Source organism: Microdochium trichocladiopsis (assembly GCF_020744255.1).
Source record: "Microdochium trichocladiopsis strain MPI-CAGE-CH-0230 chromosome Unknown B0I36scaffold_5, whole genome shotgun sequence".
NCBI classification, from domain to species: domain Eukaryota; kingdom Fungi; phylum Ascomycota; class Sordariomycetes; order Xylariales; family Microdochiaceae; genus Microdochium; species Microdochium trichocladiopsis.
The window spans coordinates 1561969-1574494 of NW_025763548.1; the positions used below are offsets into that span (position 1 = coordinate 1561969).

The following is a 12526-nucleotide window of genomic DNA, read 5'->3' on the forward strand; positions in this document are numbered from 1 at the left end:
GTCGCATGAGCTCGCACCGTGTGCCGAGCTCGCAATGTGTGCTCCTCTGGGGTTCCAACCCATGCAGGAACCCCAATAGCTCCGCACCAACCGTCATCCGCGTCTGCCGCCTTCAGCAATCGCTCCATTGTCATTGTGAAGGCTGTTTCTGCTTACCTACACGGCAAGGTCTATATAAGAAGAGCATGTCATGAAGGTGTTTGCTGTGTGGCTTCAACTTCGTCACAGTACTCAACATGGAGGGTACGACGTGTTTCCTCCAAGATCTGGTTTACAGCACCAATGATGTGCAAATTGGCGACGACATTAAATCCCGGATCCCCATATCAGCCAAGGACCAACACAAAGAGGTGGTGGTCACTAGTGACGACCTCAGCTTCCTGACCGTGGAGGAGATAGAACTACTGGATAAGCAAGGTCGGCGATCTCCCAGAGATGTGTCACAGTGGGCCGTGCGCAATGACAACCTCATTTTCATCTGGGCCAAGCATCGCGAATACAGCTCGCTCGTCCCCGCGCTTGCCTGGAATCTCGAGAAATGCATCGCTATTGAATGGATCACGGAACGTCTGGATACGGCGCTGGGCGATCCCGATCCACCACTCACTAATGAAGACACAAAGAGGTAGGACTTTCATCCTCGAGCTTATTCACCGCTGACACATCTCAGGACATTTATTTCTCAAAGCACCTCGGAAGTCCTGCTTCGCAAAGCTCAGAAGATTCACCGAGCTTGGAGAAATGTGTGCGGGGAAGACCATTACCAGACACGGGCTTGGGAATATATACTCTCCGAGGAGCATGAAGCTCAGGTATTCGAACCATTAGAGGTTTCCAACTTCTGGAGCCGGTGCGATGCGGATTGGGTTGAGTTTATGTTGCCTGACCTTTGGAGGGCAGCTCGGCACCTGAGACCAGGAATAGGGGTTCAAGAAGCCATGGAACGGCTGAAGAGGGACTGTATCAAGAAACAGATGGAGAGCTTGTCAACCGCTGTCTAGTTTTAAGGTTCAAGTAGAATCATGTACCTTGAAGCGACATGCAGTTTAGACGTACACCCAGGGCAGGGGTACCCGTGGCAATGATTAGTCCGATGGCTCCAGTGCTTTTAGCGACAGATATGAAAGCCTTGCCGCCCACCCAGGACAAGCATGTCAAACACTCCCTCCCAGCGACCTGACCCCCATCCGACACCTTTACCTCCAAAGCGCCTCGCTTCCGACAATGAGCAACGAACCCCAACCGATGGGCAGCAACGAACGACAGCTGGTGGGCACCAGCGACCATCGCCGTGTGGACAACGATCCGACTCCCGCTACGTCTCGTTTTTTTAACCTAGGCGAACTGGTCATCTTGCTATTTGATAGCTTGGACGAAGTCTGCTGCCTCAGATTTTCAGCCACTTGCTCAACCTTTTGGAGATTTCGGCATTACAGGCAGCGCTTCATAGACCAGATCGTCGCGGAAGAAAGCATCCAGTTCAAATTAGCCTATCACGTCCTTGAAGGCAACGCGGAGGGAATCTCGCTGTTACTTCCCCGTGGTGAACAGATCGTCAAGTCTTACTTTGCACCCATCGACCTTTCACTCGTGCTGCCAACCACGGACACTTGGGGGGAGGATACCGTCCTCAAAGTAGTCCCCGAGATGCCATTGCGGGGTGACTACCAGCTGATATCGCCTCTCCTGTGCGGAAGGAGGACGGGCATGAGGATGTGGACTCTGTTACATTTTGCAGCTATCCTGGGTCAAGCCTCACTCGTTGACAACCTGCTCGAGTATGGAGCGCAAGCCGACTGTCCTGCGCGCGTTCCGGGTCTTTTGCCTACGCTGCCAGCCCCGAGAAACTGCACCGGGTCCTGGGAATGGACACCGCTGGACCTGGCCGTTTTGGCTTCGGCGATATACGCCAAAAAGGATCTCAGCAAATCAATGTCTGCTATCGACACATTCAAGAAGCTTTTCAAGCAACCACACCTCAACAAAGACGCTGTCGTTAAAGCCTTTATGGTGGCAATCTGGTTACGTGTGTTTCCGATCGTCGAGGTGATCCTCGCGTCAGAAAGTGTGGACGTGAAAACCACAAAGGTCAACAATCTGCCGTCGTTATGGTATTGCGCTCTGGGTCCCAGAGAAGGTGCTGTCGAAATGATCGCACTGCTCCTTCGCCATGGTGCCGATCTCGAGGAAACATGGCAAAATGGCTGCAATGTTCTACATACAGCCGTCATTCACGGCCGTTTCGAACTGGCTATTCATATTGCACCACAAATGGAGAAGAGCATTGACAAGGAATGGGAAATGCGTTCAGCTCTTTGCTACGCCTGCAAGTCGAGTTTGGATGGCGATGCATCCGATCCTCCAGAATTCCGACAGGACTTCATCCGAAAGGCCGTCGACTTAGGGGCAGTCCCTACCAGGAACAAAAACGACGTCTCCCCAATCAATGACGCCGCAAGCTGCGGCTTGTATGAGGTGGTGGCTCAACTGTTGGCTGCGAAAGTTTCTCCCTTGGAGGAAACTAATGGTTTCATACCAATGACCTCAGCGCTAATTTACTGCCGTCAACCCACCCCCTTGGTCAAAACCCTGAAAGTTCTTCTTGGAGCTGACAGGCATATTGAGTTCGCTTTCAACGCCCTGGCACAGTTCTGTGGAGACTTAAAGAGGGACGAAGCTGTCGTACTTGCGGTCCTGCAAGCTTTTATTGAAGCTGGGACCCGGGTCCAACCTTTACATTGTCTTATCTCCACGCCGTCTCCATACATAAGAGCGTTCGAAACGGAAAAGTATAAGGTGTGCAACTGGCTTGAGTCTCGCGGTGCCGGAACCTCTTGGCAATTGCTCTTTAGGATCGTTCAGTCCCAGCTTGCACTCCGAGTACATCGGACTGGATCAATCGAGTTCCTGCTTGACCGAATGTCAACTGATGATCCGGTGCTAGAGTCTGCTCATTACATACAGGCGTCGCAATTCCCGGATTCACCACTTCTTTACGAGCTGCTTAGTCGATGGCCACATCTATGTCTCAATGTCGTCGACGATAAATCACTCGAGACCTGCTTCATCAACGTCATTACACTGCCATCGCAAGGAGCTATCCCCAGCCCTTCTACTCGACGCCTTGTCATGGAGAAGTTGATAAAGTGCTCCAATATCAACGAATCCGCACTCTTCCCCCAGCTTCCCTACATGGCCATCTGTCATCACCAATGGGAGATCTTCAATGCATTAGTTCTTGGCGATGCTAAGATTGGAATGCTCGAAGCCAGATACCTCGTCCAGAGTTCTTATAGATGCAACGTGCCCCCTTTGAGAATGATCTTGCCTTTCATCGGCCAGGGCGATCGCGTTGAACTCCTTCACACAGCCTGCACATTCCCAAGCCCGCTAGCAATCCATAGCTTGCTGGAAGAGGGTGTAGGAGTTCTGGAAACGAGTCGAGGAGGTCTCACACCAGTCATGACGCTTGTCGACACCTTGGTGACAACGCTCGTGCATGCACCACAGAAGCCTTTCTGGAACACATTCCGCCAATTATATCACTCGCTAGAGCTGCTGGTCGAGTACGGGGGTGTGAAGGCCGCTGAGCAGTCGACTCTCCGAGTGAAACTTAGCCAGCCTGCATGGCAGGAGGTTTTCCTACGTTGCAATTGCAGGGGCACGGCTTCACAAATTGCGGACGATTTATTCGAGCGCAATGGACGAAAGTCAAGCACAGCAATCGGGAAGATACTATCAGATTGTAAGTCCAGAGGTCGTCCCTCAGTTACTGCCTAGCGAGCTATGTAGGATGCGCGGGTCAATGTATGTAGTGTCCAAGGAGGGGTCCGTTGGCCTCGCTGTATCTTCCAATGCAAAGTCAACGAGTCTGTCCGCATCTTGTGGCCCCGCTCCATGTTCATCATCCCCATGCTTCTCGTCGTAGCGTCTAAGCTCCTCTCTGGCATCGGAGGCGGGTTTGGGCATGAGTGTTTGACATCAGGGCGGTTGAGGCGCTGAATGGGCGAGGTATGAAGCGGACCAAAGATCCCTCCTCTGTTGAGATTAGTGGTAGCTATGTGGCTGCTCTATGTGTAATATGCTCAGGGCGGACGAGGCAGGAACACTCTTGGGAAGCCATGGGTCGATCGAAATGGCCATGCATGAAGTGAATGCTTGTGTTGTGCTTGGTCAGATATCCTCGGCTGTGGAAAGATCCACAACCAAACATGCGTCGATGTGGTCGATCTTTCTGAGGCGCAAGATCGGTCGGCATGGCATGGGCCGTCGTTGTAGATTTTTCATGAGATTGCCCGGCGCTTTACGCTTGGTCCGTACATACGGTCACCTCTCCTTTTCTGTAACCGCTTCCCGAAGACTGCTGTCGCTTCACTGTTCCTGATAAGGGCAGCTAGTGAAAAAGGTGACCCGCTGATTGGAAAGCGTGAGCCGGATGCTATCTCCTCAAGTTCTATGCTGATATCGTGGGTTGTAGTGGTGACGAGCTGTATTTCAATATCGCCCCTTACGTTCACCAACGTCTGATTCTCGAGTCGCTGCCCGTTGGCATATATGTTGTACTTCGTTAAGCGCGCAATTATCGATGCAACGGCGGAATCAGGTGCTTTGCGTTTGCATAAAATGACGCCAGCAACGCGACTGGAGAAAGAAGAGCAGCTGGCAGCAGACGTAAGCTCCATATAGAACAGTGCCGCAAAAAGTCGATGGGCTAGCTCCCCTACAGCTGCCTTGAGAGGTTTGTCCTTGAGAACGAGTGACCTTAGCGACGGCATGGCGCCAATGTCGTCCAAAGCGACTGCCGAACTCAGAGCAACATTTAGTCTGAAGAAGCCGTCCTGTGGACGTTTCCTGAGTAGGCCCACAACATCGTCCCATGTTCTGTCTCCTTGAAGAAATGATAGATAAGCAAGAATAAGTCGCCCTAGCCAACCTCGTGCCAGGATCCTCCCGAGTCTACTTCTCGGCGACGTGGTTGTCATCGTGGACCCTGTTCCCAAGTTGAGCACGACGTCCGGCTTAGCATCCGCGTACAGTTCAGAAAATTCCGAAAGGCCGACCAGAGTAGGGTTGTTGCGCAGCACACCGCCGTCTTGGAAGGTCCCTAGTCCAGATATGTTGCTAGGAGAGAAGTACCTGCTTATATGATCAGCCATAGACCTTTTTCTGAAGGGTGGTTCTGAGAACACGAACACAGGAGCCGCCGATGTACTTCGAGCTCTACGGGTATTTAGTCAGTCTGAAAACAATGATGGCGTAACTTTCGACTTACACCTGCCATGTACGTGTGTCCAAAGAGCTCTGGGCGATAGAGTATCCTTTTTTCTGACTGCTCGGCCCAATGTAATTGGCGAACACATATGTCGAGGGTCGCTCGGTGCTCGTGGTCAAGACCCCAAACTTTGTGCCACTCGTGGTTGCGTAAGATGGAGCCATGAGCCTTTTTTCCCCAAAAGCTTTCTGTAAAGCTTTCTCGATGCCACGGTTGGAATACAGATGGCCGAAAAGCAGTAATTGAAGCCATTTCAAGGTAAAGTAGATACCGAAAAACGTGACAACGGGGCTTGTGAAAGCATCCCTAGCCAAGGTTTGTAGCCTTCGTGTACATTTTCGGGCCGACCATCCGTTCTCATAGAGAGCGAGCACGACCAGACCGCCTCAGGAAGAAGTCAGTGCTGAGAGAATTCAATCCGAGGAATGTAAACTCACCAACGCTGACACCATAAGCCATGCTGAAGTGATCCTGGATTGGGATGGGAAGATTGAGTTCATCCTCAACGAGTTCAAGAATCGTTGACGAAACAATGCCTCCCACACCACCGCCATCGATGCAGAGGATGCCATGGCCAGCTGTTGGCGGATGGATTCTCAAAACAAGCCCTAAATGTGATTGGCACAGAACACATCTCGCGAGGGTGAATAGCCACGGATCTGACTCGGCTGACTCGCCATATATTTGTACGCACGCATCGCAGATTCCATGGCCGCATTGCATTGTGCGCTGCGGGACAGTCGAGAGACAAGTGAAGCAGGTCTTGCTGCTTTTAACATCTGCCCACTGAACCTTATAAGAAGAGAGTAAAGCTTCGTGAATGGCAGCCGCGCGCTTCCCCTCGGTCAGCTTGGTGAACAACACTTTCAAGTTTCCCTCTACAGCTTGGCAGAATTCCGTGAGATAGCTGTCGTCCATTAGTAAGTCAGGAGATGCCTGAATCATTTCGTAAGCCCTTTCAGCGATTTTGAGGCACATGGCTCTGTATAGCTTGTTGAACACCTCAGAAGGATCGAACACTAGAGGTGGTAAGTAAGTAGGAATAGAGAGCCATGACAGCCTCATTAACCGAGCACGAGAAGACTTGGCGCAGAAGCCAAAGAAACTTACAGTGCATGCCTGGCGTATAGTGGTCCACCAATATACTTGAGGCAATAACAGGTACTGCGAAATCAGAGAGCTGCTCCCAGCAATTGATGTTCCTGACAAATTCGAGAAAATGGGTAACCATAGAGGCCCGGACTGGAAAGTCTTCTCTGGCTGCTTGAACGCAGTCAAATATCCCCGGAGGGAACTTCTCGATAGACGCAAATGCTCTTCTTTGTAATTCAACCCAATGAACGACTGAGAAAAGGTTTCGAGATTGTCGGCGCGATTCACGGACCTCTATGGCGGCGCGCACGGCGAGTTGTGGCAAACCTCGCGTGCCTTTTGTGTATGCGACACCCGAGAACAATAGAGCGAGCTGGTTCAGCAAGCCCAGGCCGAAGATACCCTCGGTCATTGCTACCAGTCTTTCAATGTCTTTCTTGGCGAAGCTCTTTCCACAGAACTCGATGATCAGTCGTGGGGCGTAAAGTGGTCTTGTCGTTGGACTTCCGGTCCAGAGCACCAATTGGTTGGCAATGGTTCTGATGTCCTCGTCCTTGCGTACGCGCAGGCAAAGCACATCGACAAACGGATACAATAGGTTAAAAAAGGTGGTAGATCCAGCCCCAGTCCTGCTAAAGCATGACTTGGGGTGGCATTCTTTGATCCAATGACAACATCCCGGAGGTCGTGAACCATATGCATCGCCAATGACGGCGTTGACAAGGAGAGCACCTGGGGCATGCCCCCCCAAAGGACTTAAGCAAATACCCTCTGTGAAGCCTGTGTGTTTTCGTGTTCGCATGGATCGCTGGTGACACTCAACTTGTAGGAGCATCGTAGGGGCTGGACTGTCAGGAGGCAAGTGGGCAGTCAGCTCCTCTAAGCGGTTTGTGCCAACAATCGTAGTGCTGGTTTCCTCCTGAAGACACCACAGCCAGTGAGGGCAAGATCTTGCGGCATACTTCATTTTGTTGAGTCGACTTCTTGACATTCCCTTCCTCGAAATGTCTGTCAAATGATTGAGTGAACAATAGGAAGCAAGTTCCTATTTATCGAAGGTCATGGAGAGAACCGAAAACGGATGTAGCTTTCCTTTTTTTAGATGTTCTAATTTTGTCACATCCGAAAGTGGCTCCTTGGCTACTCCCGGCAGTTGCTGCCACGAAAAAAACGGCTTTATAACAGCCGTCTGCACACAACGAAATCTCCTGGGATCATCTCACAATCAACATGGCTATCCCTTTGCAATACATCTGCACAAAGTGCGGCAAATTCCGCTCTAAAGGCTTTCATCGAGATCACCCCAAGGGACCTAACTACGATGGGATTGATGACATTTACCGACGTTGTCAACTATCCACAACTACAGGAGTTATCCATGTTCACCATTACTACCACCATTATTACTACCATCCTAGTACCGTGCCCAGCGAAGAAGTCCTTGAGAAATCTAAATCACAAATGGTATCGCCAACTGACAAGGGCAATTGCATGTTGTCGGAGTTGCCTGACAACGCTGATGATCTCCGTCGACCACTGGTGGAGCTGTCCGGTAAACCACTACAAGATATGACGAGTCGATGGACTACGGTTAAACATCCTCCCCGCATTGGACCGAAACCCACGATAGTCGTTAGATCCAATACTGAATAGTGGTTCTTTGTGGTATAATAGCTTCGCGTTTGCTTTCCTCGATAATGGGAAGTCGGCCGCTACCGCTATTGGCTGGTTGAGAACTCGGGCTCAGATGATCCACAGGCTGTCTCGAGGCAAGATATAACTCGGGGGACGAGACGGGAGTAGGCATCGGGTGGTATGAGTCAATTTGGCTGACTGCTGGATAGACCGGGCCCGGGGATTCACAATACGGAATCTCCAAGTAAGGATGGCGGATGCTTCGTTTTGCGAGTCGGCGAGGGGTGGTAGGACTTTGCGTGGAATTGAGATTAACACGTGCCGCTGCCAGCGCCTCGGCGGAATGTTGCAAGCTCTGGTACCGCGAACGGCTCCACGGGTGACTTATAGATGGTCGCAAGTCCTGCAATGAGTGCTCTGTATTGATGCCCTTGTCCATATCGCCCTTTTGGATTGGAACGCTGATACAGAAGGCAAGAAGTGAAAGGGTAGTATAGAGGATATTGACATATCGGAAGCCGTACAGAAGGCTTCCAAATATTGAAGAGACCACAGCGTTGCCCCGTGGTGAGTCTGCAAGGAAGGCTTCGGCTGCACTGATGTCGTTCGCTAGCTGAGTCGGTAGTCCTTCTGAAGATAGTTCGCTAGCCATCGAATTCTGAAAGACGGATCCACCGATGCCTACACCAAGAGCCATCCCAAACTGCCGAAGGAACGCATACATACCAGCTGCCGCGCCTTCTTCGCCATGTCTGCACAACGCTTGGGATGCGAAGCCTTGAGAGTTCAGAACGGCTCCATGCCCGACCCCTAAAACAGTCAGCGTCAAGGCCCATTGAGCAGTCGATGTTTCTGAGTTCCACAGGACTAGGAGACCTGATCCAACAGCTGTCGTTGCCCATCCACACCAGATGAAGGTTCTGTATTCCTTCATCTGCGAAATGAGTCTCCCGACTAAGATCGACGTAGGCGCCAGGGTGAAGGTCACTGGGAGAAGACAGACGCCGGTGTTCAAGGGTGAGAAGCCCCTAATAACCAAGAAGTATAGTGGAACATAATAAAGTTGTCCAAATATCTACTCGCATCAGCAAATATGCATGAGGCCGCATGATGAGTGTCAACTTACAATCGTTCCCTGAAGAACTCCGCAGATATTGGCAGCCACCTGGCTATAAGTTTGGAAGAGGGTATGTTTCATGAATGGCGCGGCGCAATAATAGCGTTCCCAAACAAAAGTACCAACAAGTCCCAGCATCCCCAGGCATAGAAGCACGATCGTCAACGGTGCATCCCACGGGTATACGGTGCCGGCACAGGATAGCCCAACAAGCAGGAGAGTCGCAGCTGAAACGAAAAGTATCGCTCCGAGCCAGTCGACCGTGCTGGCTTTTGCTTTCAGACTGCCTGGAGGTGTGTGAAACGTGAGCAGCCAAGGGATGCTCAGGAGGCCGATTCCGCAGAAAGGATACATCACGTGAAATGCCCAACGCCATGACGTTTTGTCTACAAAGAGACCACCTAGTATTGGACCAATGCAATTGCCTATTGCCCAAGCGGCGAGACTGGAGACACGATCGAGTCAGCTTCAGCATTAGCATCGGACGCAAAGTTGCTATGCTTACACCAATCCGTAGTATTTGGCACGGTCGCGGAGCTCTAGGAGGTCAGTAAACAGCATAGTGGTAATTACCATTATGCCACCACCTCCAATGCCTTGCAGGCAACGACCTGCCAGCATAACAGATATTTTAGGGGCCAAGCTGCAGAAAAGAGTGCCACCGGTGAAGAATAGCAGTGCAGCAATCAGGCTTGGTCGTCGTCCGAATGTGTCGCTCAGAGAAGCTGTGAATGGCATTGTCACAGCACTCGAGAGTAGGTATGATGTCCCAATCCAGAAGCCTTCGGTACTTGTACTGTTCAAGTCGTGTATCATTGCCTAACTTCTGTGTGAGTTCTGGTAGCTGTGTGCAGTCACCTATTCAAGTGATACTTACATTAAGGCAAGTCACGATAATAGTTGCATCCAGAGCGACCATAAGGGAGATGACAGACAGCATCGCCATGATGGCCCACTGATGCGCGCTTGGTCGAAATCCTGTACTGCGACCCATTGCGTTAAGCTAAGTTGCGACAAATACGCCCTATGGATATCACGCTGGAATCATCTGACTCTTCATTCTAAACGAGGAAAACCAGGAGCATACATATCGCGGATGAGCTTGCTTAGAGGAAACCGTCACGAACGACCGTCACGAACGACCGTCACAATTCTCCTTACCAGACCTTCACAGGACCCCTGACAGGACCCCTCACAGAGCCCCTCACAGAGCCCCTCACAGAGCCCCTCACAGACACCCTCACAGACACCCTCACAGACACCCTCACAGACACCCTCACAGACACCCTCACAGACACCCTCACAGACACCCTCAAGACATCCTTCCCACTTTGGAAATTACTACGCGTGCTCAAGCACTTGAGTTTGTCGCTGGCAGAAGTTTCCTCGGTCTCTTAGCCGGCGGTCCTGGAATGGGCGAGTGACTATCCCTATTGATCGAAACCTGTGGGGACACACTTTTCAAGTCGGGCGCATTGGTGTTCTCAGCCGCGGCATGTGAGTTGTCTGCACTCTGAAGTGAAGTGCTATCAGATGGGCGACTGACAACAACAGCATGTGAATGGGTACCAACTGAATTCTCGTGCTGACCAGAATCGGGCGCGATCGCGGTTCGATTGAGGCTTGAGAAGCCAATGTTCGGTGTGCTGTTCAGGTCTGAGATTGCTGGGCTTCCTTTGGACTGTAAATTTGCTGTTGTTGCTGAGCCACTGTATAATGTTGTGTTGTCCGGAAGTGCAAACTGTGCGTGGCCGGCAGAAAACCACCCGGTGTACGGGACACCGGGTGCGTGCGGAAGACTCAAAAGCGGACTACCACGGAAATGCTGTGCCGTGTAGAACCCTTGCTGATGCTGGTTGAGGGTTGAGCCTGTCCGGATACATCGAGCCCACTGGCGGGTCGCCTTGGAAAACAGAGAGATGTGCACGTCAGCATGCATGGTCAGCCAGCATGGTACTGGAGTTTGCTGAGTCGCCAGGCACCATGTAGCAAATTTGTTGTCGAAGTCGACCTGATGCGGACACGGCGGGGTACTATCGGAGGTCGAGTAACTTTGGACGACAATGTCTCTTTCAATGTGATAGGTCCAGGCCTCCGGAATGTCAATCACAAACTCAAAGCGAACACGGGCGTCGCAGTCGAAGAGAATGGTGAACGAATGTTGGATTGCAACGACCGAATAACTGGCACAAGGGTTGTTTGTCGCCATAGTGGGCAGGATGTTGAGAAGAAGGCTCCAAATTCACATAGAGGCGTGGGCTGATCTCGGACTTTATCCTTCGAACTACAGCTTCCTTAAGCTAAATATAGGATAGTCGCGGTGCTGCGCGTTGCTTGGCTTCTAAAATGACACTAAGACAATTTCTTCACACCCTGCCAGTCAGCTGGTGGTTGGGGTGGCTCAGGTACTTTTGCTTGCTTGATAGTGTTCTCCATTCTGTTGAGCTCGCGTTGGATAATCTTGAGGCTGGAGTCCCCTCCGTGAATATCGTGGATGATTTTGGGCCGCTTTCAACAAAGTTAGCTTATGGCTACTCACTTATGTTTGAAGAACTTACAATGCTGTTAATAGCTGGTGGCCAGTTCTCGTTTCGTTTAGACTGGAAGACCTCGTAATCACCCGTTTTTGCGTCTTGTACTATCAAGGCTACTTTCAAGTCGAAAAGAGCTGCATACTCCATCAGCTTATTGCGCAATGATCGCGCGCGGCGTTTTCGCATAACCTGTAGTCGACGTGTGTCCATCTCGTGTTAGCTCTCCACAGATCCTTGGAACCCTTCTTACCCCATCTTGCCTGCGCATTATATTGTTGGTCGTGATGGGCATGGGGCTTGCACCGACCTGAGCCACCCTAAATCTGGAGAGGCTGTGAGGCCACTGACCCCTGATCAACCCATCCATTACAGCAAATCAGGTGTCCCACGCACCTCCATCAAATTAGCAGGGCCGGATAGACCTCGGTCCGTGACAGCCGTCTCCGAATATATCTCCAGCTATTTCGAGCCTCATTGCGTCCACTTCTCGATTACGTCCTTGTGATAGTTACCCGACATCCATTAAGAGGACAACTATCCACAAGACTGTTCGGCTTACAGAACGTGCGAACGTATCGAAGAGCTATACCACCAGCCAGTTTCAGAACATGTCTTGCCCGGTTGAAAATCTGCAGGAGCACTGCTCCATGGCTCTGCTTGAGGACCTAGACGCCCTGGCCTTCCCTCCTGCAGCAGCACCCGATATCGATCTTGAGCAACTCCTCTCCCTTGAGACAGAGCCGTGGCCGGAAATGACAGATCTGGCACACGATTCAATGAGCGATGGGACCGACTTGGGGGATGCTGCCTTCTTGCCCCATTACCTGCCACCGGACGCCTCACCACCGTGGTGTTGTTCAGCGAGCCTGAACTCGG

The 12526-nt window shown here is 51.4% G+C and overlaps 6 protein-coding genes across 6 annotated transcripts; 2 read left to right on the forward strand and 4 right to left on the reverse strand.

The window, feature by feature from the left end:
* Nucleotides 1-168: 168 nt before the first annotated feature.
* B0I36DRAFT_383912 (uncharacterized protein) lies at nt 169-1107 on the forward strand. Its single transcript, XM_046160979.1, has 2 exons — nt 169-625; nt 671-1107. Exons 1-2 carry the CDS (start codon nt 237-239, stop codon nt 999-1001), a joined length of 720 nt encoding a protein of 239 aa, XP_046012723.1. The 5' UTR covers nt 169-236; the 3' UTR covers nt 1002-1107.
* Nucleotides 1108-1366: 259 nt separating this feature from the next.
* On the forward strand, nt 1367-4023 carry B0I36DRAFT_323080 (uncharacterized protein). The gene has a single exon (XM_046153922.1). The coding sequence runs from the start codon at nt 1648-1650 to the stop codon at nt 3778-3780; it is 2133 nt and encodes a 710-aa protein (XP_046012724.1). The 5' UTR covers nt 1367-1647; the 3' UTR covers nt 3781-4023.
* Nucleotides 4024-4283: 260 nt separating this feature from the next.
* Nucleotides 4284-7331, reverse strand: B0I36DRAFT_243409 (acyl transferase/acyl hydrolase/lysophospholipase; the record flags this gene model as incomplete). Its single annotated transcript, XM_046149982.1, has 4 exons — nt 4284-5136; nt 5273-5657; nt 5710-5880; nt 6383-7331. The coding sequence occupies 4 exons, from the start codon at nt 7329-7331 to the stop codon at nt 4284-4286; spliced, it is 2358 nt and encodes a 785-aa protein (XP_046012725.1).
* A 334-nt stretch (nt 7332-7665) lies between these two features.
* On the reverse strand, nt 7666-10110 carry B0I36DRAFT_409289 (major facilitator superfamily domain-containing protein; the record flags this gene model as incomplete). Its single annotated transcript, XM_046161891.1, has 4 exons — nt 7666-9074; nt 9126-9561; nt 9622-9935; nt 9994-10110. The coding sequence occupies 4 exons, from the start codon at nt 10108-10110 to the stop codon at nt 7998-8000; spliced, it is 1944 nt and encodes a 647-aa protein (XP_046012726.1). The 3' UTR covers nt 7666-7997.
* A 231-nt stretch (nt 10111-10341) lies between these two features.
* Nucleotides 10342-11322, reverse strand: B0I36DRAFT_323083 (uncharacterized protein). The gene is made up of 2 exons (XM_046153923.1): nt 10671-11322; nt 10342-10613 (listed from the first exon to the last, which is right to left on the reverse strand). The coding sequence occupies exons 1-2, from the start codon at nt 11053-11055 to the stop codon at nt 10468-10470; spliced, it is 531 nt and encodes a 176-aa protein (XP_046012727.1). The 5' UTR covers nt 11056-11322; the 3' UTR covers nt 10342-10467.
* Nucleotides 11323-11468: 146 nt separating this feature from the next.
* Nucleotides 11469-12017, reverse strand: B0I36DRAFT_349183 (uncharacterized protein; the record flags this gene model as incomplete). The annotated part of the gene is made up of 3 exons (XM_046156768.1): nt 11469-11624; nt 11675-11839; nt 11901-12017. 3 exons carry the CDS (start codon nt 12015-12017, stop codon nt 11469-11471), a joined length of 438 nt encoding a protein of 145 aa, XP_046012728.1.
* Between the last annotated feature and the right edge of the window lie 509 nt (nt 12018-12526).